The sequence below is a fragment of the Taudactylus pleione genome, unplaced genomic scaffold (genome assembly GCF_031769625.1).
Source record: "Taudactylus pleione unplaced genomic scaffold, aTauple2 ptg000638l, whole genome shotgun sequence".
NCBI classification, from domain to species: domain Eukaryota; kingdom Metazoa; phylum Chordata; class Amphibia; order Anura; family Myobatrachidae; genus Taudactylus; species Taudactylus pleione.
Window position 1 is genome coordinate 1,527,501 of NW_028285040.1, and position 27,091 is coordinate 1,554,591.

General features: G+C 46.1%; 1 protein-coding gene across 2 annotated transcripts in view; it reads right to left on the reverse strand.

Annotated features, from left to right (window-relative positions):
- FAM193A (family with sequence similarity 193 member A) overlaps positions 1-27,091 on the reverse strand; it is a 104,300-nt gene that overhangs the window by 44,615 nt on the left and 32,594 nt on the right. Inside the window, exons 2-8 of one of the 2 annotated variants that reach the window (XM_088454977.1) lie at positions 22,421-22,486; positions 6,214-6,459; positions 3,871-4,040; positions 2,652-2,819; positions 1,639-1,867; positions 1,394-1,518; positions 360-507 (exon numbers count right to left, since the gene is read on the reverse strand). In XM_088454977.1, the coding sequence (XP_088311103.1) occupies positions 360-507; positions 1,394-1,518; positions 1,639-1,867; positions 2,652-2,819; positions 3,871-4,040; positions 6,214-6,459; positions 22,421-22,486 (1,152 nt within the window). The remainder of the gene's footprint in view (positions 1-359; positions 508-1,393; positions 1,519-1,638; positions 1,868-2,651; positions 2,820-3,870; positions 4,041-6,213; positions 6,460-22,420; positions 22,487-27,091) is intronic. The other variant, XM_088454978.1, reaches the window with a different exon arrangement.

Below are 27,091 nucleotides of genomic sequence, written 5' to 3' on the forward strand. Positions count from 1 at the left end.
ATTGATAATGAAATAACGAGGGAATAGCCCACACCTGTCCATGAAATAGCTTCTGAGTTGATAGTCCCATTACTTTTGGCCCCTGAAAAAGTGGGAGGCACATATTGAAACTGTTGTAATTCCTACACCTTTCACCCGATTTGGATGTAATTACCCTCAAATTAAATCTGAAAGTCTGCAGTTAAAGCACATCTTATTTGTTTCATTTCAAAACCATTGTGGTGGTGAATAGAGGCCAAAATCTGAAAATTCTGTCAATGTCCCAACATTTATGGACCGGACTGTATATATACACACACATACACAGTAGTAATAGCTTTACATCTCCCCAGCACTAGAAAGTTAGGCATGCCACTTACCTGTTCATCCACATAGTTATCAATTCTTTTCTGGCACTCCAGCCACTCCTCTGAAATCTGACCCATTTCTTGTTCCAGCTGATGGTACCTTTGTAGTAAGGTACTGTACATATCTTCACTATAGGAGTCATGTGATGCGGTCCCAAGCCTGGGGGTAAAACACAAAAATGTCATCGAGTTGCTGGATAACTGTGGCCTTTAGGCTTTATGACAGCTACTGTTCAGGAATATTCAGGAATAAAAGCAGAAACCGTTTTAAATTTCATGAGCAGAAAGTCCAGGCAGGATTTTCCGGAGAAAGCCGAAGGGCTTCAGTGGCAGTCATGAAGACTGCTTAAAAACGCTTCAATGGCAAAAGCTTTAAGACAGGCATAAAAGCTTTCAGGAACTCCAACCCAGCACTAAGATTACACAAACACCCCTACCCACCAAATAGCAGAACCGCGACTGGCACACCTACTAGTCATGAGATACCCGTCCAAGTAAGTGACTGATTGTTAATCTTCCAGGTGGACTTTGACCTATACACAAAGTGTGGAGACTGGACATCTGCGAGAGCCAATTAGAGGGGAGGAGGAGCTTGAAATGTAAAATATTACAGTCACCGCTGACACTAAACGGCAGGTGTGGGCCCAGTATAGCTCTTTGGGATCTTCCGGAATTGTCAGATATTAATTTTACCCTCTCTACTGGTGCCGTAGGACAATGGTCCTATATGAACCAAATGGTATAAACAATGGCTACGTTAAAGCTCTGGGTCTTTGCTACAGAAAAGAAAGCAAACACTGAGCACAACAGCCCCCAGTAAAAGCGCTTCAGGTTACACATTGCAGGGGTGGCAGACTCCAGACCCTTGTGATCTGTTGGGCAGGGTGGTATGTTACAGTATTTGGTTTCAGAGTGGAGACCAACTAAACATTAAACAGGGGTCTGTACAGAAAAACAACAGCTTCAAACCCACCAATAAAGACAGCCGCGATTTACAAGATCATTGATAACAGCAGATTTAGTTTTGAGCATGGAGAGGTTGTTACCTTAACTGTGAAACCAGGGCCGGTAAGCTGTTCTGGAGCAACGGTTCAGAAAACACCAAGTTTTCAAACAAATGCTTATTGTGCAATTCCCATGTCACCTGAAATTTCTTCAAATGCTCATTTTCCTACATTAAAAGGAAAAAAAACAGGGAACCTGCATATTAAACTCTCGAAAGGCATTGCTGGTCATCCAATATGTACTATTTTCAGGTTGGAAATGGATAGTGCTTTTTTATTATTCCTACCAAAGTGACAAGAAAGGTCCCGATTGTGCATGCCGCCTGGCAGAGGGCACTGTATTCTTCCAGCAGGAGGGAGATGAACTGGTGAGCTTGGGGAGGCCCCTGTATGGTAGAGGTCACCTTAAAACCCAATGACAAGTGCTTGAGCAGACGGACTTTCAATTCCAAAACATATTCGCGTGCTTGTTGCTCTAAGCGTTGATATAGCTGATAAGGGTCCCTCTCACATAACCTGCATAAATCGAGGAAGAAAAAAACAGTTCTTACAAATATGGAATACTAAACAGTTAGCACAGACAGCGGAGGGAATTCAATTAACTCTCCCCCCACCAGCACGCGACAGGAGAGAGCTGCCATTGCCTAGCGGCAATGACTCGCTCATATTTGCACGCTGTCCTATGGCGCTACAAGTAAAAATCCGCAAAACCAGCGCTACCATAAGTGCGGCACTTACAAAGGCAGGGACATTGCTCTTAACTTAATCCCCCCCAAAGGTCAGGGTGCATCTGTGTGTCATCGTGCTAAACCGGACAGATAAAAGTCTTCACCACAAAACCTATCCTGAAAATATGTTCTGGGGGTCTAGTGTGACATTACAGTAACATGAAGAAAATTGCTCTTATTGCCACTTTAATCACAATATTTGAACAGGTGTGTCACAAAAACACAAGTGTGCCAAGGTGGTGTGAGAAAACATGGCAAAAGGTTGAGAATCGCTGTACTGAAATATCCAGATAACCAGGGAGATGCCGTCATCTATCAGACTGCTGCTATTGCTAGGCAACTAATATTTCCAATGAATATTTACCTAGGAGTAGAACGAAGTTCTCCCAGTGTCACACAAGTAATAATTTGTAGGTCAGCAAACGCTGCGCATTACTTTTGATCCAAATTACACTGTACACCATATGCAAACCAAAAGAAAAAACTAAATGTTACAGACCAACATTCCTACTAAATGACACTACCAGAACATGGCTCCGTGTCATCACTCGTCTACAGCGTTTGCCAATTACCTATCCACCAAATCTTTCATTCCATCTTTTTCTGGCACTAGTGACTGATCCTGGTCATCCGCCAGCGGCGTCCCGGCTTGACGGTATATGCAGCGAACCATGTACCGTACATCTGACCAATAATTCTGTAGCTGCTGGGATTCCCGTTCAGTCTCTGCTGAAATTTCCCTGGAGAAAAGAATTATAACATAAGTGTCTTAATGATACAGTCCTATTTAGCTGTAACCATGAAAAAATATACCACAGCGTCTAAGTCTGATGTTTCATACAGTGCTACATCTGTAGCCACAAGCGTCCAGTGCCGGTTTGAATGCTTGGATCTCCGCTAACCCTTACATTACTTACTTGTTTGGTTCTTAACACAGAAGAGGTGGCCAATCTCAACCCATGCAGTTCTAGCCCTACCTACAACACATCTTGCACGTCCATTTAATCAGTCTTCAAAGTGGTTTCCTGACCCTAATCAAATGCACTTAAGTGGCTGAACGGCCAAACCTCATCTAGATTAGACATACATTTTGTAGTGAGCATTACGTTATGCCCTTTGTGGCCAGCTTAACAGTATCAAGTCTCAATTATTAACAGCTAGGTTATAAAATCATACCAAGAACCAAAACTGGCGAAAGGCAATGGAAGTTACTCTTTGGGGGTGCCACACAGCACTTTCAGAAGAACGCTGGTCTTCCCGGCACACAAATGGTCACATTGCAACCAATAAGCTAGAGTGGAAGACTCACTTCAACCAGTCACAAATGGAGTACGAGTAGCTGCACAGAATATCCTGCATCTCTACCTAAGCTAGTGCTCAGAGAAGGACACACTCAGTGCAGAGAGACAGTGAACACATGATCCTAGTAATTGGCTTGTATAAGTCCGCGCACCCCTCCCCTGTTCTTACCATCCATGCTTTCCCCAAACCACATTCCCTCCTACGTAAACAGTTACCACCTATCACTTAATGACTGCATAAGAGGATCTTTAATCTGACTTTATTGTTCCTAGCAAAGGAGTTTGCAATAGAATTAAAAAAAGAAAAGCTACCACAAAATGATACATTTAAACAGAGTGGGGAAGGTAAAGTCATAAGCCAGCGTTACTCCATGTTGTAGCATGTTGCCTACTTGCATAGCCCTCCTACTACTGCTCTGCAAAACGTAAATGAAAGCAAAGTGCTCCCAACATGAAGTGCAGACACATCTCCATGGGATGTATGGCTTACCTGCGCTCATTACACGCATCACAACTACATGTTATGTCAGGGGGTGCAGAGTTATTAAGGGCCAAAGTGGGTGCAGCACTCGGAGCTCCAACGAGCATTCTCCCTCCGCCGACGGACTCCTGTTTGGAACCACTGTTCCCGGGCGGCATGTGCAAAAGGAAATCTTGACTCTAAAATGAAAAACAAAAACGACCCTGACGTTAGAAATCACATAACAAACTAAACCACCACCACTATTTAAACAAAGTAATCTAGGTTACAGGCTAACCAAATCCATGATACAGGGTAACCAAATTGCAACAAAATTACAAATGAAAAAACATTCTGGAAACCCTACAAACTGATGCAACAGAAAACGACCAGACAAGCGTTTCTTTCATGGTGCTGCGGAAGTGGAATAAATGACACTTGAGGTGTATGTATGCTTAAAATGAGCTATGTAAATTTAGAGTATTTCAAACACTTTGCAGTTTACATTTTATTTAAGAAACTGGCCATATGGGTATCACTTTACTAATTTGTGTCTTTTACTCAAATATAAGGCATCGGGGGCAAGGAAACTTTAAACCTTCCTACCTTATAAAATGGATTATCAGACATTTATACCCCTAGTTCCCCCATTAGTATTTTCCAAACTTCAGTGCAAGCAAAACAGAGCAAGTGGGGTGCCTAAAAACAGGCACCAGGACACTGTTCAATTAACAGCAAAATTGACACCATAACTACTGTACAACACGTCTTCATTAAAAAAATATATATATTTATTGGAGACAGAAAATATTTGAAGACAACAATGTACACACAAGTTGTACTAATTGTGTATACATTGATTAACAGCCTTTAAAAAAGGGGGAAAAACACAACATCATACTTTAAAATTAAAAACCCAACTAAGATAGAAGTAACCACACACCAGCTAGGAAGTCACCAGTGCCAGCTTCATACCAATCTTCTAAAGTTTTATTTTCAGAATGTCTTGAACATTTGTTAACTGGTATGACACTGGAAATCAGAGTTCCTAATGTTACCATACTTGGGGTCATTTCTCAAAATACTGTGTTCTATTTTCTTGCGTATGATCATCTTAAAATGCATCAGGAATTCTACAGTAAGTCTTGACAGTGGGAGTGTGGCCTAACTTACTATGCTAGTTCCCGATATCTATCAAGGTAAAAATCCCAAATATTGAAAGATGCAAGAAGAAAACGCACACCAAGATTTGTTGGTAGAATGCCGAATGGACACAGCGTGTAGATGTTATGCCTACGGTACCGTACAGGTCTGCATAAGGGAACGGTTTAAAATACTTGGAAAAATGGGATTTGGAAAATGACAAGCCGCAGAAGCTACCAGCAAAAAGTAATAAATACTATGTTTCAAAATTACTGGAGATGGGTACGATGTGAAAATTGTGACCAAAGTTTCCGTCAGCATAAAATGAATTTATAGATAAAAAAAAAAAAAAAGCCTTCTCTAATTAACCTAACTTTAAAGGGCTTTTCAGTTTCAGTAGCGCTCGTATGCAATGAAGACAAGACCCTTACTTACCCTGTAACTGGATTTGAGCCCTGACAGCTACAGCGGGTCGCACTGCACTTCTCCAGGGCACTGGCTGTAAGATACTTACAGCATTTGACAGAGTTTGCCTGCTCCCGGCCTCCCTGTGAACTCCTGTCACCTATAACTGAGTAAGTGTTTATGAAACTTTATGATAGCACAGTAGAGCATATTATAAGTTGCTATCATAGCATAGCCCTTTATAATTAGTTATTTTAGCATGGAGAAAGCGGTACGAGAGAACTCTGTCAAATGATGTAACTAAACTTTCCTTCTCTCTATCTCTCCTTATAACCAGCGTAGGGAGCAGCTGTAGTGGCAAGCACTGGGCAATGGTTACAAGGCAAATATGACAAGTGTCTTTTAGTAAAATAACACGCTATAAAATAAAAAAACAGGACGGCACAATTAAAATTATTTTGGGAGAACACTGAGCTTTTAATTAAAATCCATACCAACTTTTCATATCAAACCTATTTCACTGTAATATATTGGTTAAGATGTGTTATCTAGAGTAGGAGAGAAGACATCCAATGCCTGCACAGCAAACCATAAACCTTAATAAATGTAGATCTCAAATTCTGAATGTGACTAAATGCACGCAGACCATTATAATCCTATATAAGTAGGCTTATGTTCCTGCCTTCGGATGATTTTCAGTCTTGATAGAAACAAATCTGTTTATAGTAGTGAGTAAAATGTGTGGATTAGTAGCTGACAGGGGTAAGAAGGTTTCCAGATACGGGAAAGGTGATCAGCCGCCATCTAGTCTGTCTACAGACTTACCACTAAAGTTTGGTCTTGTGTGGGGTGGATATCTTCACTCTCTACTGTCCGCCGGCAGTCTGAGCATACCCACAGGGGAAGGTGCATCTTGGCATTGGCTTTTGGAGATGTGGAAAGTGCTAATTTGCTTGAGTTTTTTGTGCCACACTCTGAAAGTGTGAGGTCCTTCCGTTCGCTCCTACAGAGAAGGCAGTGTTCTCCTGTTGTGTAAGGAGCCCTCTGACCCAGGCCAAAAGTAAAGGGAGCCTGCAGCAAATATGAAATTAAAAACACTTTACATTTTGTAAATGTTTTTTTTGGTTTTTTTTTAATGAAAATTATTTCTATACAAATATCACTATGAACACACTGTCAAAAGTCACCATTTTCTGGTGACTAACCAAGGATCTTTTGTTTAGAGGACAACCCCTTTCCTCTAGCTGGCTTAATTATTGGGCTCCTACGCCTAAGACCTGCAGTCATGCCTTTGTGAGTAGAAGTCAACCATCTAAAATTCATCACACCCAGGAGAACCCTCATACGTATTGATCAATAATGCTGATTGGATGACTGTTGTGCTGTCCAGTTAGCATTGACTTTAATCATTAGTAAATCCACCACTCTGTGCAAAGCTCTTCCACCCTGTAGAACAGACCATGACCAGAAGAGGCAGGCGTTGAAGTGTGGGGGATTGAGGGGTAAGAAATGCATACTTAAAAGATTTACTACACTCATTTGCATTGTATTATAATTATACTTACAGAATCTCACCTTAAAAGAGCTCCAATAATATAGAATATAGAGCAGTGGTCTTAATTGAGGTGTGTGCTACTTTAGAAAAATGAAACCTCCTGAAGAGCTACTAAAATTGTAGAAAAAAAAAAAAATCTGGCTAATAAGTGAACAATTGAAGATAATTTAATAAAATGAAAAAAAAAAAAAAAAAAAAAACATTTCATAGAAAATAAAAATGCATTATTACAGTGATATTGTAGTTTGCAAATAAAATTTAAGCACAGGCACATTTCACTGTTAATTACCGGCAAGGACGTACGTGCAGTAGAGTAGCAAAAGTTATAAGCAGGGCTGGTGTGTGATTTTCCGGCAGGGCTGTGCGCGAGTCACTCGCTCTGCCATAGCGTAGACGCCGTGGGTGGAACCACGGTGAAGCACGTCAGGTGATTTGCCACAGCCTCTACAGCAATTACCTGACATGCTTCCGTGTGGCTCCACCCATGTGTCAATGCCACGGGGAAGCACACGTCAAAGGTCACTTCCTCCTAGTTGACTCGGCAGTACTGCAGCTAGGTGAGCTACCAAAATTAAGACCGGTGAGCTACAGGTTGGAGACCACAGAGAGGAAAATTAAATTTTTTTTTGTATAATTACAAAAAAAAAAAAAAAAAAAGGGGGAGCGGCTTTTGGGGTAATTTTCCGGAAAAAAAAAAATTAAATTTTTTTTTTCATTTTTAGTAGTGTAATTACATTTTGGGTGCATATATTAATGAAAGTTGATTTTGGGGTAATTTGAGACAATTTTGCAATTATTGGATTAAGATACTTGTAAACTTCAAATTTCCTAAATAGTCATAGGGGGCATAGGGTTCTGAAGCAAGTCCCGACATTTTTAATTTAAAACAGGGATTTTCTCCGACTTTGCAACTGCACTTGGGCTGCGAGGAATAAGCCGCGGTAACTCCTATAGAAATTACGGCAACTGATTTTGTCCCCGGCAACTGAATAGGAAAAACCCAGTGCGGTGAGTTTTTTCAAAACGGAGTTTGCAACTGAATATGCCCCATAGGCATCATGGGTCGCTGGCAGAAGAATGCATTTGTTAATCTTTCACATCTCCATATTGCAGTCTCTCTTAATGACCATCATACCACACCACCAGTAGCTGTGCAGTAATGCCTATCACTAATGGCTCCTCTGTACAAAACTAGGTAATACATTGGCGCTTCATAAATAAAAGATAATAGGCAAAGCCCCCCCTAACCAAAAAGCATAGTGCTTCATACTATATTGAGGAGCCACTCATTTTCCACTTGTCAAATAAAGCAGACTGGAGAAAATTGCTGAAGACAGACATCTTTTATAGACCTTGGGGGAATCCAATTCAGCACAATGCGCTGCCGGGCGTGCTCTGCTGCATACATATCGGCCAATGACAGCAGCCCCAGCACTGCAAGTTTTCCTGTGCCCCTCCATGGGTTGAGAGTCAACAATTACGACAGATGGATGTAATTTGCCGTTTTGTAATGGCAAATCTCATACATGGTTGAGAACTGAATTTGCGCCTAAAGTACAGAAATTGATAGCATAGAATTGGAGCATCATGGAGAAGGAGAAGCATTCCACCAAACAGTTACAGCAGCATAACTTTACTACAGTTACATATACCAATAATTAAAAAAAAAAAATAAAAAAAAAAAAGTGTAAAACTTCATCTAAATTACACTGTACATACTGTTGTTCTACAACCATCCCTGGAATATAGTTTGAGCAGGCAAACACTCCATGTTTACAGCTGAGGTGTTATACACCCACACACCCACCCATGCTGGTGAGCACAAGAGGCATAAAGGACAAGAACACATTCATAAGAAACCTCTAGTATACAACTGTTCTACACTTAGGCCAAGCAGCTGGGTAATTTCCAGCCTGTTGATGGCCAATATGGATTTTAGATGGTTCCTCAGGCGGAATCAGTATGATATAATGCCGGACATAAGCCCGGCGGATGTAATACCAACGCCGGAAGTAGGAACACTGAATATCCCGTAACGGTAAGTATTCTAACTATCCCTAAACCTCCCTAACCCTCCTTTAGGGGTGCCTAACCTTAACCTCCCCCCAGGGGTGCCTAAACCTAACCCCCCCTCCCCCTAAACCTAACCCTTCGGGGGGGGGCTAACCCTAAGCCCCCCTTCCCCTAGCCTAACCCCAACCCTCCCGGGGGAGTACCTAACCCTAAGTCCCCTAAACTTAACCCTCCTCCCCCGCGGCTGTCTGCTCGTGACGCCAGGCTTACCTTTGTTCGGTATGCCAGGCATCGGGATTTCGGCGGGTGGATAAGGGTAGGCGTCGGGTTTTTGACGCCTATCATTCATCTCACGACGGGATTTGACAGTCGGGAAGCCGGCGGTGGGCATTTCGACCGCCGGCTTCCTGACCGCATACCCCTCAGATGTGTGTGTTCTTATTTTAAAGGGATTTTACAGTGTCCGGCCAACATGATTTAGGAACAAAACACGTGCATTCATCAAACTGTTCACCAGTTGTTGAAAAAACAATGCAAAGCAACATACCACAGACATAGCACATTTCCATATACATTGGCTGGTCTACTGCCCAAAACTTTCATTAATGCCATTAATATATACTCCATGTTACTTTTAGATTGTAAGCACTGGAGAATAGGTAACTCCTTTTTACTGAATATTGTAACCAATGTCGGCCCGTTCCAGTACCCTTGTACATTGCTACGAAAATGACAGCTAGTCCTAATATACAGCTCCTCTCTACCATCCATTTATCAAATAACACTGCTCTATAGCGCTGTAGCAACCCTCCGTGTAATTCAGGCTTACACATACGTGTAGGCTTACACGTTGTAAGATGACACTACACAGTGTGTTAAAGAGATCAAGTTCTCCAACACCAGGAAATACTATTACGTCTAAGACAGGCTAAAGCAGAACACTCCGGAATTTAAACCTTGTTTACAGTAGCCAGTGCATCCATTTGTGTACAGATACTAAATTTATCAGAATGCAGATTTTGATTCATTATTATGCCGATTTAATTCATTGTCTTTGCACTAGGACTTAAATTATATATAATGAAAACAAAAAAAGAAAAAAAAAAAAAGTTTAGCAGAACTGAGTATACCAAGGTTGTGGAGCAAGACTATATTTCTACATACTGCGCACTTCCTGCGAGTAACACTATTGGCCGCACTCGCTCAGCCTCTTAGTAGAATACACCTATTAACCATTATGTCGAACTAAAGTTTCGGGTGGTTTGGCCCTCCCCAATTTAAAGTTTTACTATGTAGCCTCCCAATTAAATCATTTGTGGGAGTGGTTGAGAGATTGTAGGGGTAGTATGCTGGAGGGGTTCTTTGCTGAGCGAACAGTCTCCCCTTACTCCTCTAAGTTTTGTTGACTATGTCTAGATCGTCCAATGTCAGTGATCAAATAAGCCTCACTCTTATGGCGTTTCGCCTACTCTATCCTTGGGGGATCTTGGAGTTGACCCTGATGCTCCGTTGTGGTTCAATGGGACCTTCTCTCAGCTGGGAAAGAGGAGTGCTGATAACATTTGGATTAGATATGGTGTTACCATTGGACAGGGTTACCATGCTGCCCATCGTACCAACAGCTACATGAAGATTTTGGACTCACACCTTTTATAGTATTCTTCAACTTCGCCAGTCTCTATCTGCCCAGTTCAATGGGAACCAGCCACAATTACGTGATTCCCCACTTAGACTACTTTGCAGGAGGTAGAGTAATATAAAAATGAGATTAATTTAGAAGTACAGTCTAAATTCTCATTCCCTCCCAGATGGGTTACTGCCTTTGAAGGTAAAATGGGAGGATGATTTCGGTGCCCTGTCTTATGAGTATTTGGTCTGCACTAGGGTTGCCACTCCTTGCATTCTCTTCCAACAAATTCATTTTTGGATCCTACACAATATATTAGTCCCCTGTATCTTTACATGCTATGGTTCTCCAAGCTCCCAAGTGGGATAGTGATACTGATAGTGCCTTCTGGCATAGGTTATGGAAGTGTCCAGGTGCCCTTTAGTTGTGGATAAGTATTTGGGATTGTGTCAGAGATACTGCTCCTGGCCCTTATGTCTTATTTGCCATTTATTATTGGTTACCTTAGGTTACTTTTTTTTTTTATGCCAATAAAAATTACTTTACCCCCCACCCAAAAAAAAACAAGAATACGACCAATAGCACTGCCGCAATTCAAATGCAAAATAAAGTCTTTCAAGATAGTTTTAAAAATACAGATGCTGATGTGTGTCACTGATATTGGCAGCTCAAATAAAATATAATTTGTGATTGATTTTTAACTCCTGTAAAAGGTACAATAGGCTTTCAACGGCCTTGTCACCAGTGATGGTTACACTGTATTAAAGAAATTATGGGCCAAGACCAGACCTGCTTTAATAGTCAACCATAAAGGTGTATAAACTGTACCATGATGCTAATCTCTCAAAATTAAAACTATCCCACCCTTCACTTTTAGGGAGCAATTTAATTGGCCTGCAGAAATTACGGGCACATACATCAAGAAATATAGTTGCTTACAAATCCAAGCAAATTAAAATCGGCCCCTTAGTGTTTTCAACAATGGCGTATTCTGCAATCAGACATTATTTGTTTTACTTTATTTGACTTCACTTTCCAACCTATATAGGAGCAGTCTCTCTCACTAAAGTGCAATTCCTAATTAACTAATGTTTATCCACATAATACACTGGGATGTTAGTCTAGATGTCCGCAGGAGAGATTTGACCTTGCGCTGTTCCTTGGACTGTCAGCAACCAGCTAATTTATTGCAGGTGCACAGTCACAAGTTGTTTAAATACTGAAACTCAAAGCAAACGAAGGAGAAAATAAAAAAATTTAAAAAAAGTGTATAAATGCACTCCATGTACATGATTAATGTTTACATACGCCAGCCCACAGAATATTAAACTGAGTCGGAGCACACTGCTGGTAAGCTTGGTAACCTTTGGAAAATGCAGCTATGGCCAGCATCTAGCCCAGTTTGAAGAAAAAGCAATAACCTGGATAAACGAAAAGCTCTAGAGGGAAGGCCCCGACCGCCACACCATGCCACATAAGACCGCCAAATGCGGTGGTAATGTGCAGCTGACACGAAGCATAGTGGGGATAATAGATTCTGGGATGCCTTTGTGTCAAGATAGCGGCCTCAACAGCCACCCCATTACACAAAGCTGTGCTAGGTTAGGGTGTACGAAAGGACCCTGTTGAAGGAGGTCCGGACGAATTGGTAGGGGCCACGGGTCGTCTGCTAAGAGAGCCCGAAGGTATGAGAAACTCCTCCTCCAAGGCCAGTCCGGTGCCACGAGAATGACCGAGGTCGACTTGTGTTTTGTCCGATTTAGAAGATGAGGAAGGAGAGGAATACGAGGAAATAAGTAAACCGTGTTGTAGGACCATGGAATTGTTAGCGCATCCACTGCAGCCGAATCCAGAGTTCTGGACACGTATCTTGGTAGCTGATTGTTCAAGCGAGATGCAATGGGGTCCACCTGTGACCGACCCAAACGGCTGACCAAGGCTTGGAATATGTCTGGGTGAAGCATCCATTCCCCGGGGTGGAGTTCCTGGCGACTGACAATCTGCTTCCCAGTTGTCCATTCCCGGGACGAACACTGCCGACAGGATTACTGATCGACTCTCGGTCCACCATGCGACTTCAAGTTCCACCCTGTCGATTGATATAAGCGACGGCCGTCGCGTTGTCTGACTGAACCCTACCGGATGAGATCTTCGTAAGTGTGCAGCTTCGAGCAGAGCATTGTAAATTGCTCTGAGTTCCAACACATTTATGGGTCACCGTCTTTCCTGTGGAGACCAAAGTCCCTGAAACTGACAGTCTAGGACCACCGCTCCACATCCTCGGAGACTGGCATCTGTCGTCACGATTATCCAATCCCACACTCCGAATCTTCAACCCACCAAAAAGTTGTTGGTTTGCATCCACCAAAGAAGAGACACCCTGGTTGTCGGAGCCAAACGGATCATCCGACGTAGTAGTAAGCAAGACCCTGACCCCTGTTAGGAGGTCCAGCTGGAACATACAGGAGTGGAATTGTCCGAGTTGTAGTGCCTCGAAAGCAACTACCATCTTTCCCAAGAGACGAAGATAAACCAATAAAGACACCTTCTGTCTGAGGACTAACTGAACTAGTAGCCGAATGTCCTGGGTTTTTTCTTCCGGTAGGAACAACTGCTGTAACCTTGTATCCAGGATCATCCCCAGAAACTGGAGTCTGAGACGGAATTAGGCTGGATTATTTAAAATTGATCATCCAGCCGTGCTGCATGTCTTGTATGTCAGTAAGGCGTAGTCCAAGATAAGAGATTCCAATAGGGCCTTGATCAACAGGTCATCTAAGTAAGGAAATATGGTCACACCTGATGTCCGAAGGTGTGCAATCATAACAGACATGACCTTGGTGAAGACACGAGGTGCCGATGATAAACCGAACTGCAACTCCTAAAACGGATAGTGCTCGTGCAATATTGCAAAAACCGCAGGAAAGCTTGATGCGGTTCCCAAATTGGAACAATGTAGATACGCATCCTTTATATCCAGAGAAATTAGAAACTCCGCCAGTTACAAGCTCGCTCATAAAATATGAGATATGGTAAGAACTTACCTCTGTTATCTCTATTTCTAAGAAGTCCATAGGGTTCCACAGGATACCTTGGGGTACAGGTGATTACGTCAGGCATCGGGCACCATAGAGTTAAGCTTTTCAGCCTCCCAGGATGCACTAGGGTCCCCCTCCTATAGACCGCCCCCGAGCCAAGGCATCTCAGTTACGTACCAAGCCATAGGCCGCAGGAGGAGAAGGAAGAGAGAGAAAAAAGATCTGGACACATACAAGAATCACATTCTCACCAGGGGGAGACGGAAAAAACGGTCACCAGAGCAAAGCCCATCTGCAGCACAGGTGCGACAGGGCAGGAGTCCTGTGGAACCCTATGGACTTCGTAGAAATAGAGATAACAAAGGTAAGTTCTTACCATATCTCATTTTCTACATCAGGGTCAATAGGGTATCCACAGGATACCTTGGGGATGTCCCAAAGCAGTATCCTTTAAGGGTGGGGACGCTCCTGTGCTGAAAGGAGAATCCGCCGCCCGAAGGAAGCATCCTGAGAGGCAAAGGTATCAAAAGCGTAATACCTCACAAAGGTATGGACAGAGGACCACGTGGCAGCCTTGCAGATCTGGACTGCAGAGGCACCATGTCGAGCTGCCCTCGAAGGACCCACAGACCTAGTGGAATGAGCCCTCACAGAGGAAGGAACCGGAAGGCCTTCATGAAGATATGCTTCTGAAATGGCCATACGAATCCAGCCTGCTAAAGTCTGCTTTGAAGCAGGCCAACCCTTTTTACGGGAGCCATAGAGGACAAACAAGGCGTCCGACTTCTAAACGAAGAAGTGCGGTCAACATAAATATTTAAGGCCCGCACAACATCCAAAGTGGCCTCACCCACGGAAAGGTCAGGTGAGTTAAAAACCGGCACAACGATTTCCTCGTTGATGTGGAAACTCGAAACAACTTTGGGAAGGAAACCAAGACGAGTAAGCAGCACCGCCCTGTTCCTATGAAAAATCTGAAAAGGGGGTCTACAAGAGAAAGCCCCTAAGTCAGAAACACGTCTGGCCGAAGTAATGGCCAGAAGGAAAATTGTTTTAGCTGTCCACGGACAGACCCTGAAGGTCTGAGAACCAGTGCTGCCTGGGCCACGCGGGAGCTATCAACAGGAGCGTCCCTCCTTGCTGTTTGAATTTCCGGATTACCCATGGAAGAAGGGAAAACGGAGGAAAGAGATAAGCAAACCGGAACGTCCACTGGATGGACAGAGCATCCACCAGAGACGCCTTTTCGTCTCTTGTGCAAGACCCGTACACCGGCAACTTGTTGTTGTGCCGTGACGCCATGAGGTCGATCTTTGGAAGACCCCACCTGTCCACCAGAAGTTGAAAGACGTCCTGGTGCAAAGACCACTCCACCGGATGAACGTCCTGGCAACTGAGAAAGTCCGCCTCCCAGTTGAGAACTCCCGGGATGAATACAGCTGATATGGCCGGGAGATTTCGCTCTGCCCAGACCAGGATGCGGGACACCTCTACGAGTGCCGCCCGACTTCGGGTTCCTCCTTGCCGCTTTATGTAGGCCACGGTGGTGGTGTTGTCTGACTGGACCTGCACGGGGTGACCTTGGAGAACCCGCTGTGCCTGCTGGAGAGCATTGAAAACAGCGCGGAGTTCCAAGATGTTTATCGGAAGCTCCTTTTCCGCCTGAGTCCATCTGCCCTGGAACAAGTGTGGACCCGTGACAGCTCCCCAGCCCCGAAGGCTGGCATCCGTTGTCAACAGGACCCAATTCGCCACCCAGAATGGACGACCCTTGTTGAGATGGGTCATCTGCAACCACCAGGCTAGGGACAGGCGAACCTCTGGAGTGAGCACCATCATCTGGGATTTTAGACTCTGAGGCAGTCCATTCCATTTGGACAGGATCAATTGCTGCAGAGGTCTGGAGTGAAACTGGGCATATTCCATCATGTCGAATACTGACACCATGGAGCCCAGTAACCTCATCGAAGAATGCAGAGACACCCGGCAACTCTGCAGACAAGTGCGCACCCTCAACTGTAAGGCAGAGGATCTTTTACCCCCGTCACAAAGATCCTTTGCTGTCCGGACTCCGAGGTGCAGAATCCTCTGAGACGGGATCAGGGTGGACTTCTGCCAGTTTATTAACCAGCCGTGCTGGTGCAGTACCGCAATCGTCAAGTCCAAGTGGCGTAGAAGGAGCTCTGGAGATCCTGCTACCAACAGAAGGTTGTCCAGGGAAGCCGCCATGACCACCAGAACCTTGGTGAACACACGTGGTGCTGTCGCCAGCCCAAAAGGTAACGCCCGGAACTGGAAGTGATCGTTGCGGATTGCAAACCTGAGGAACTGTTGATGGCGTAAAAGAATAGGGACATGCAGGTAAGCGTCCTGTATGTCCAATGACACCATGTAATCCCCAGGTTCCAGCGCCAGAATGATGGACCGTAGGGTCTCCATCCGAAACCTCAGCACCCGCAAGGACTTGTTGAGTGCTTTGAGGTTGAGGATCGGACCAAAAACAGATTGGAATAGAAACCCTGGCCCCTCGGGGAGAATGGAACAGGCACTATAACTCCAGCCTTGAGCATAGTGTGCAAAACCTTCCACAGTTCCATTGCTTTGTTCCGGTCTGATGGAAGACCCATGGTGAAGAATCAGGACGGGGGCCTGTGCCGGAAGGAGAGGGCATACCCGTGAGAAACCACCTCGTGAACCCAAGTGTCTGTCGTGGTAACCGACCAACACTGGGCGAACTGCAGCAGGCGGCCTCCCACTTTGGGATCCCCCAAAGGGAGGCCAGGAACGTCAGGCCGCAGGCTTGTCATCTGGCTTAGGGGCCGGACGTCTGGTACTCCAGGCCTGTTTCCGGGGCTTGGCCGATTTTTTGGGGCCAGCCTGTCGGGGAAAAGACTGCATTAGGCCTACCCTGGGCCCTGTAAGGCCAAAAGGACGACGTACCTGAACTGGAAGGAACCGCAGCAGACGGGAGACATGCCGATTTGGCTGCCGCCAGCGTGGCTGCGATTTTGTCCAGATCCGGACCAAATAGGACTTCTCCATTAAAAGGCAAAGCTTCCAAGCCCTTCTTGGAATCAGCATCCGCCTTCCAATATCGCAACCATAAGGTGCGACGAGCAGCTACAGCTGCCGAAGAAATCCGAGAAGTCAGGGTACTGATATCCAAGGCCGCTTCATTGATATAAGTGGCCGAATCCCGGAGATTGCCTATCAATTCGGTCTGTTCAGCCAACAGTCGGAATCCAAAGACGCCTCCAAACTATCAGCCCAGCCCTCCATAGCTCTGGCTACCCAACAAATGGCCATAGCCGGCCTGGCTGCCCCCCCCCCCGCAAGGGAATAAACGGACTTTAGGCAGATCTCCACCTTACGGTCCGTAGTATCCTTCAAGGAGGACATGGAGGGCATGGGCAATGTGGCACTTCGGACTAGGCGTGTCACATGAGAATCCACCTGTGGAGGGGATTCCCACTTAGAAAAATATTTGTCCGCAAACGGATAAGCCACCGCCAAGCGTCTCTGAGGCTGATACCGTTTTCCAGGGTGTTTCCATGCCTCCTCTAACTGACCCGAAAGAGGAAACACTGTGGCGTCACCCTTAATATTCTTAAAAAAAAAATGGGATTTTGGTACCTACCGGTAAATCCTTTTCTCTGATTCCACAGGGGACACTGGAGGTTGCTTACGCTGGGGTATAGAGGCGTGGATAATTGGAGCTGGCACTTTAAATAATTTAGAATTGTGAAGCTCCTCCCCCTCTATGCCCCATCAGCCCTCCAGTTTAGAAAATGAAGACCGAGAGGAGATGGAGAACAAGCGGAGTAAAAAGGAGAGAAGAACACACAATAACCAAATCATACGAAACAATCCGAACAGGCAGGCTAAGAGCGCAGAGGTGGGCGTCCAGTGTCCCCTGTGGAATCAGAGAAAAGGATTTACCGGTAGGTACCAAAATCCCATTTTCTCTTTCATCCACTAGGGGACACTGGAGGTTGCTTACACTGGGGGCGTCCCAAAGTTTTCCTCCACGGGCGGGAGCACTCTGCGGAACCTGAAGAACAAGCAGGCCAAAATGTGATGCTGAAGCAGCAACGTATCAAATTTGCAAAATTTTACAAACGTGTTAACCGAAAAACCAAGAGGCCACACGGCACAAATATGACGTAGAGGCGCCCTTACCGGCCGCACCCACAGAACATTTGGAATGAGCCGAAAAGGACGAAAGAGGCCTACAGTCAGCACTAACATAAGTGTGATGAATAGGCAACCTAAATCGAACGTGCCAGAGTCTGCTTAGACGCTGGCCAACCCCTCCGACCAACATCATAGAGGAAAAAATTGACTCCGACTTGCGGAGGGACGCTGTCCTGGCAACATAGATGCGGACAGCCCTAACCACTTCCAAGGTGGAAGAATCACCAGAGTCCTCCACCAATGACGGTACCGCAATAGGCTGATTGATATGGAAAAGAGACACGACCTTGGGAAGGAAGACTGCTACCGCCCTGAGTTCCGCTCAAACAGCATGAAAACCCAAAGTAAGATGGCTTCTAGGACAAAGCACCTAGTACAGAAACTCTACGAGCCGAGGCTAGAGTCAGGAGGATGACCGTCCTCCAAGACAAGTACTTAATATCAACCTCTTCCAAAGGTTCAAACATGGGCTACTGAAGAAACAGAAGCACTAAGTTTTTAAGTCCCAGGGAGCGATCGGAGGTACAAAAAAGGAGACTGTACACGCAAGACCCACCTGAAGGAACGTCTGCACCTCAGGAATGAGGGACAATTCCGTTGAAAGAGGCCAGAATCCAGTCCCGTCTGAAGAAAAAACAAAAACCGGGACAACGTAACAGTCCTAGACTGAAGACCCAGACTGGAACACCTAGAGATATAAGAAAACCATATGCTATGATAATACGCAGCCGAAACAGGCTTCCGGGGCGCTGCATGGTGGGAATAACCAAGTCTGGGATGCCCCTGCATCTTAACATATCTATTTCAAGAACCACCTCGTTAACGTTAACGCAGTTGCGCTAAGATGGGGTGGACGAAAGGACCAGACTTGTAGTGAAGAACCGAAGTGGAGGGGGGACTTCGAAGACTATTCGGTACCCCAGGGAAATGAGACTGCGAATCCACGGTTCTGAAGGGGTCTGGTTCCATACTTTTTTTTTTTTTGCAATTGGGCTCCCACCGCAGGAGACCCCCAGGTGGGACGGAAGACCGTGATGCCACCTGTTTCTCAGCTGGCTTAAGCTCCTGTCGACGTGCAACAGTGTGTAGAAAAAAAATAAACCTAAATAAAATTCAATGTATTGCTGGAGCACAGCTAACTGTGACCAGCTCCATGAGGCACATTTTCTAAACTGGAGGGCTGATGGGGCATAGAGGGGGAGGAGCTTCACAATTCTAAATTATTTAAAGTGCCAGCTCCAATTATCCACGCCTCTATACCCCAGCTTAAGCAACCTCCAGTGTCCCCTAGTGGATGAAAGAGAAAGGCATATTTTGACTTGGAAACTGGAGGATCATCATCCTCAATCACTAAAGCCGTGCGGACTGCCCGAATAAGTCCAGGAATATAAACCTTAGCGTCCGATTCTTTAGAAAGGAGAGGTTCTTGGTCAGAAAGATCCAGAATCTCCCCATCATCGGACGCCACGTCTTCATCCTCATAAGGAGCAGACAGAGACGCCACCGGCCGCTTATGTGGCCTCAACACAGACTCCCCTTGTAACACGTCCGACAAATGCTGTACAGAACTTGTCAGTGAATTAACCCACGCAGGCTCCTGAGAGACCTGAGGAGGGGAAATAGGGAGACTGTGGGGTACCATCAATTGTCTCGGGAAACCCTGCATGGGTGACGACACCACTGACTGCTGGGACAATCCCATCAGTGGGAACGCAGGCTGCGGAGCTAACTGGCCCACCAGGGTTGTAAGCGCTTTGGCGAAACAAGCCCAGGGCGGCTCCTGTACCGGAGCCGTGACAGTAATTGGCCGCACCAATAAACACTGTCGGCATAGCCCCTCCGCGTTACCCTCCCCCTCCGCTATTGGTACCTTGCATGTAGTACAAATAAGCTGGAGAGGAAAATCACTCTCAGACATGAGGGCAAGTATGTGACCCCTCTCACTGATACTTGTTAGTATAGTGTGAGAACCACCCTGCAATCACCGCACCGCAAGGGCTTTAGCAGAAGAGCAGGGACAGTGAAAAGGCTGACAGCAGAAAGTGAAAGTACAGGCAGCAGACGCTAGCAGCAGTCACATACTATGCAAAGAAATCAATTCCTGCACTATCAGCGCTGATCCTCAACTACGCAGACAGAGCCTGGTAGGACACAGAGCTGCATACACAGACCTGTAACCAACGGAGGAGAGGTATGCCGGGGGACCCAGACCGCGATGCCACCGATAATCAGCGTCCAGCAGCGCTCACCATGCTTCCAGCAAAAGATGGCCACCGAGGAGTAGAGAGGAGGCCGGCCTGGTGGAGGAGCGCTGCCACAGGGCTAGTCAGCAGATGCAGAGAGGGCTGTGTGCAGCAGGGGAGGCGCCGGCTGTGTACAGGGAAGGCGCACTCCCCTGGCATGCAATTAACCCCTGGGACGCCGCAGCGCTACCGCTCAGCTGCGGTCCGCTGTCCCAGGGGGGTAGTGGAAGCGCAGGTTAGTTACCTGGCTCCACGCTGCAGCCAGTCCCCAGGGAGCCTCCTGCCTGGGGACTCTGGACCATGTACTCAGCACGGACCCACCGCAGGACCCCGCTGCTTACCTGCTGCCCCCTTGAATCCGGCCATGGTCCCAAATATCTGGGGTCACTGCTAGCTGTGACCCCAGATGCTTACCAGCATCCCCGGATCAGTACCGGCGGGGGTGTAGGGAAGACAGCATGGATGTCAGCACTGACTGTCCATGCTGTACTTCCAGGTGAGCAGCCACAGCTGCTTGCGAAGAAACTTCAGGGGCTATTCTTAGCCCCCCTCTAAACAGGTGCATCCGACTCCGAGCCGGGCACCAACGAAACTGGGATGCCTTGGCTCGGGGACGGGGTATAGGAGGGGGACCCTAGTGCATCCTGGGAGGCTGAAAACTTTACTCTATGGTGCCCGATGCCTGACGTCATCACCTATACCCCAAGGTATCCTGTGGATACCCTATGGACCCTGATGTAGAAAACATCAGATACTGGTTTAAAGACTTGAGGTTCAGGATTGGCCTGACAGACTTATCCGGCTTGGGTACCACAAAAGTTTGAGTAAAATCCTAAGACCACGTTGATGTACCAGAACCAGAACTGCTGATTGCAGCAAAGACTAAATTGCCTCTTGCAGAACTTTGGCCTTGTTTACCAACACCGGCAGACCCGTAGTGAAGAACTGAATTGGAAGTGAAACTTCGAAATCTATCCTGTACCCTACGGAGAGTAATTTGCTAATCCATGGGTCCGAATAGGTCTGGTTCTGGGGGGGAGGGGAGAGAGGCGGCAGGGATAAGGGGGGGGGAGGGGAGAGAGGCGGCAGGGATAAGGGGGGGGGAGGGGAGAGAGGCGGCAGGGATAAGGGGGGGGGGAGGGGAGAGAGGCGGCAGGGATAAGGGGGGGGGAGGGGAGAGAGGCGGCAGGGATAAGGGGGGGGGAGGGGAGAGAGGCGGCAGGGATAAGGGGGGGGGAGGGGAGAGAGGCGGCAGGGATAAGGGGGGGAGGGGAGAGAGGCGGCAGGGATAAGGGGGGGAGGGGAGAGGCGCGGCAGGGATAAGGGGGGAGGGGAGAGAGGCGGCAGGGATAAGGGGGGGGGAGAGAGGCGGCAGGGATAAGGGGGGGAGGGGAGAGAGATGGCAGGGATAAGGGGGGGAGGGGAGAGAGATGGCAGGGATAAGGGGGGAGGGGAGAGAGATGGCAGGGATAAGGGGGGGAGGGGAGAGAGATGGCAGGGATAAGAGGTGGAAGGAGGGGAGAGGTAGCATGGATTAGGACAATAGTACCCTAGCAAATGATGAGTTTAAAAATTACGTACAACCACTAAATTTTATATTATATTACTCAGGTGAATGAGTTTACCTGCTCTTTAAACAAAAACAGAGAAAACTAAACTGATCATTTAGTAAATAATAGAAATGTAAATCAAAAGGTTTTTGTTTGTTTTTGGCGTGAAAATGTAAGGTCATAGTGTCCAAGAGCTGCAGACTAGAAGAGTAGGATTTGGCATGTAGTGTAAACACATATAAAGAGCTCCAATAGAAAAGTACATTTTAACCGCAAAATGACTGATATCATTTAAAACTAAATAATCCAACTGGATTCTGTTGTCAGTCAGTCATGTTGGATCTCAACTACTAGAGAGAGTGCTGAAGAGTGACAAAAAAAGCAGCAGGACCCTGCTAAATACAGCTAATGGCGAAGGACTCCAAAAGTAGGAATATTGCAGCGGGAAAGTAGTATTTAGAATAAAGTGAAAGTTTCCTTATATGCTGCGTAACACTTCTCAGCCATTCCAGTGGTTAACGGTTGCCATAAAAACAAAGACTTTATTTCAAACATTAACACACAATGCACCACCCACCGCCAGTGATATCACACTCTTAGCATACTGGGTAACAAATGCCTGCTTTAATTACAATAGGTTGCCGTATCTTATTCAGTTTCCCAATTTCCATCATTTATGCTGTTTTTATTGCATGTCAGGAATATTTACAAAACTTCTGATTGTGTGTTCACCTTTAAATGAGCTATGTCATTATCTTATCGCTTAAACACATACATGCATTACAGAGTACACATTACATGCAAGTCCTTACCTGTGGGACTCCGGTAAAATCAGAACCGAGCGGTCCATCTGAGAAAGGGGTGCCGTTTAACGTGAGCTGGGGAACAAAGAAAGAAGAGCAAATATATAAGAAAATTTAAAAGAACTGCGCTTCCATATAGCAACCACAGAACCACAAAAAACATGCCACGAACTTGTCTCTTAGGGGACAATTCAATAAAGCAGTAGTTGAATAGTGCCGGGAAGTTGGTCCCGAAGCTAATCAATTTAGCACGCGGTTAGGTCGACTAAATTATATGTTCTCACACCCTCCTGAGGAAGCGAGGAGAAATCCCCCTAAAGTGCCGGCAGCGAGGCTGTTTGTCGGGTTAGCGTGGTGCTAATAGCCTCGCGGTCGGAACTTTTGTTGTTGAATGCCGGTTCTCGCGACTTAACACCCAGGTTAAGTCGCGAGAACCAGCCTTCTCCAACTTAAGTTGAAATAGTCAGACTAAAAATTGCGCTGAATTATATAGCTTCGGGACAAACTTCCTGGCGCTAGTCAAAACGTGCTGAATTGAAACGCCCCTTTAGTTTCATATATCTCAACCCTAACCTAGGTGAATCATTTTTATAAAGATTTCTATAAACCTGCAAAAAGGAGAAAAAAAAAAAAAAACCACCCCAAAATACCCTGATAACCTACAGTACGTCACCTAAGAAAACAAATACAGGGCAGAACCATAGAAATGTATGCTAGATCGGGCTCGACAAATTTTTTAAAAATCTAGGAGCCATCTTAAAAGTTTAGGAGCCAGACCATCGTCCATTACCAAAATATATGAAGCTTGTATAGACCACCACACATGTCCTTTCAGTGCCCCTCAACCTTCTCACATGCCATCAAATCACACACACATGCCTCTTTAATGGTCATCAGATTCTGCAACATGCCCATACCAGCCCCTGTGATAGTGCCCCCAGTAGAACGCCCCCTGTGATAGTGCCCCCAGTAGAACGCCCCCTGTGATAGTGCCCCCAGTAGAACGCCCCCTGTGATAGTGCCCCCAGTAGAACGCCCCCTGTGATAGTGCCCCCAGTAGAACGCCCCCTGTGATAGTGCCCCCAGTAGAACGCCCCCTGTGATAGTGCCCCCAGTAGAACGCCCCCTGTGATAGAGCCCCCAGTAGAACGCCCCCTGTGATAGAGCCCCCAGTAGAACGCCCCCTGTGATAGAGCCCCCAGTAGTACGTCCCCTGTGATAGAGCCCCCAGTAGTACGTCCCCTGTGATAGTGCCCCCAGTAGTGCGTCCCCTGTGATAGTGCCCCCAGTAGTACGTCCCCTGTGATAGTGCCCCCAGTAGTACGCTCCCTGTGATAGTGCCCCCAGTAGTACGTCCCCTGTGATAGTGCCCCCAGTAGTACGTCCCCTGTGATAGTGCCCCCAGTAGTACGCTCCCTGTGATAGTGCCCCCAGTAGTACGCCCCCTGTGATAGTGCCCCCAGTAGTAAGGTTTAATTAATGTAAAACAAAAAACAATCTTCAAATATGCACAACAAAACACTACTGTACAATAGCCAAAAATCCTGACACCCCATCAGACATAGCACCTGGAAAAGACGACCTGCGTCAGTCTAACATGTGGAAGACTAGATGGCAACACAGCCCAAATGAAACTGCACTACCAAAACATATGGGGCAAGTGAAGCTTTACAAAGACTGGAATAACAAAATCTTCATTAAGGTGGAAGTCACATGATACTAATTAGCTGTGCCAGATGGCTCATTACTACAAGAAGTGCTGTTGTATCAAACCGATAAACATTATTATTATACCTTGTCCTATTTCACTCGGCACACGGCTCTCCCCTAACGTTTCCACCACTTGTTGTAGAACTGAAAAGGCCAGTGCAAAAATAATTAGTTGAACTAAGTAGAGCGAACATGTGTCGGATCCAAGGGTGTCCAAACAAAACTAAATTATATATGAAAATGGGACCATGTAGGATATTATAGACTATGCCTAATAAATAAAATACAATTTTAATGGTTCCTTTAAAAAAAAAAAAAAAAAAATTTAAATCTCTAATTTACAGTGGACAGATTTTCACAATGTCCATGCTAAATTTTAAAAAGGAAACACTCTAGCAGGGTAATGCTTGTTAGTAATAACATTTGAATAATTTCTCCAGATTTGTGGCCAATAGGGATTGGGCACACAGCTTCTGCCATTCATGTAAATGACGGTTATCTATGAAGAACAGTTTCCGTCTGTATGGATTACAGAACATTTATAGACCAACTAAAAATAGCCAGCAATTGATACACTCAGGAATTCTGGGTAGATCTCTAAAAATTGCGCAGTTGTGAGCTATGTGATTAATGAAGACTGGTTTAAGAAACCAAAAATTAAAAAAAAAGTCACTGAGGCAGGAGAGTGATGGCCATGTTGTATGGAATAAAGACAGAATGGTTTAAACTCTTCATGACTGACGCATTTCACTCTACTCAAAGCAAAACTATAGCTGGCCGCACACTAAACGACTCGCAAACAATGCTATGTCGTTTCCATGAACTCTCCCCGCCACTCAAGGACACGATGTGGTGTTTAAATGTCCAATCTGACCAATGACCTATTGTGCGTCCTTAATAATTTCCAGTACGTCGTGTACGAGATTGCCGAGATTGAGTGTACGAGATTGATCTTACCTGCTGTAGGTAAGATCTGAAGATACGACAAACGACCCGCTGTGCCTTACATGCATGCCTTTAATTCCTACTGTGCCCTATAGAAGTGCCCCATTGCGTTCCTCAAGTCACAGGACATACTGATTAGTGCATACCTCCAGGCATTGTATAATCTGTCTCTACAACCTTGTGCAACAAACCCGACATTGTGTTTGCACACATCTGCTTCCTATATCCACCAATTCACATTACCAGACCGCCAGAAGAGATTCTAAAACCACACAACTTTAGACCTGCTTCTAGGCCGCTGTCTCTAAGCCCCGTCAGCAAGTCAGAGGACGGAGATGGGTGCAGGGCAGTGTGGGTGTGCGGTCTTTGGTTCTTGCTAACTGTACAGGAGGTGGGTGGCACAGACCACCTCCAATCCCTCCTCATCGGATCAGGACTTATGCAGAGTGGTAAGGAGCTGATACATTATCCAATCAGAATGGCGCTCCGGATGGGTGTTAGTCGCATTGTCCTGACTGCAAAATGGGCATGGCGCAGCGCCCTGGTAAAACAGCCTAGCGAAACCACTAATATAATAAACAATCAAGTTTTATGTAGATGTGCTAATCAACTAATCTCCGTGATACTGGTCACATTTTCGTGAACTGTTTATACTTTCTTTAAGGCACCCTCTAATTAAGTGCCATGCATGACCCTAATAAGGCAATCACTAGACCCGCTTGTACGCTTTCTGCTGAGGTTACATTGCCGCCAATAACAAGAGATATGGTAAGAACTTACCTTTGTTATCTCTGTTTCTACGAAGTCCATAGGGTCCACAGGGTTGACCTTGGGGGTATAGCTGGATCTGGATCCACGGGCACCACGCAGTTAAAGCTTTGCTGCTCCCAGGATGCACTTGGGTCCGTCCTCCTCTATACCCCGCCCCCGGCCACAGACACCTCAGTTGGTAAGCAGCTAAGGCCGGAGGAGGAGACTAAACAGAGAGAAGGAAGACTGGAACACACAAGAAACCATACTCACAGAAATGGGAGACGGAAAACCGGTGACCAGCCACACAGCCCATTGGAAGCCAGGTGCGTCAGGGCGGGCGCCCTGTGGACCCTATGGACTTCGTAGAAACAGAGATAACAAAGGCAAGTTCTTACCATATCTCTTGTTTTCTACTTCAGGGTCCATAGGGGGTCCACAGGGTTGACCTTGGGGATGGACCAAAGCAGTTCAACTAAGGGCGAGGACGCTCCTGTGCTGAAAGGAGTACCCGGCGCCCAAAGGATGCATCCTGAGAGGCGAAGGTGTGAAACGCATAAAACCTCAAAAACGTCTGAATTGAAGACCAAGTAGCCGCCTTACACAGCTGAACAGCGGAGGCGCCACGTCTAGCAGCCCAAGAGGGACCCACAGAACGAGTGGAATGAGCCTTAACAGAGGCTGGCACAGGTAAACCCTCCTGTGCATAAGCCTCACAAATAACTGAACGAACCCAACGGGCTAACGTTTGCTTGTTGGCAGGCCAACCAATCTTGTGAAAACCGAAGAGGACAAACAAAGAATCCGACTTCCTAACCGAAGCAGTCCGGTCCACGTAGATTCTAAGTGCCCGGACTACATCTAAGGAAGCCTCACCAGCGGAAAGATCAGGTGACTGAAAAGCTGGCACAACAAGTTCCTGATTAATGTGGAACTTAGAGACCACTTTGGGCAAAAACTCAGGACGAGTGCGGAGCACCACCCTGTCCTGGTGAAAAATCAGAAAAGTGGGGCGACAGGAAAGCTCCCCCAATTCTGAATCCCTCCTGGCAGAGGCAATTGCCAGGAGAAAAATGGTCTTAAACATCAGCCACTTGAGCTCCACCGACTCAAGCGGCTCAAAAGGAGGACCCTGCAAGACTCGCAGTACCACCGCCAAGTCCCACGGAGCCACCGGAGGCACGAAGGGAGGCTGGATCCTGAGAACACCTTGGAAAAAGGTGTGAACGTCTGGCAGTGTAGCAATCCGTCACTGAAACCACACGGACAAAGCAG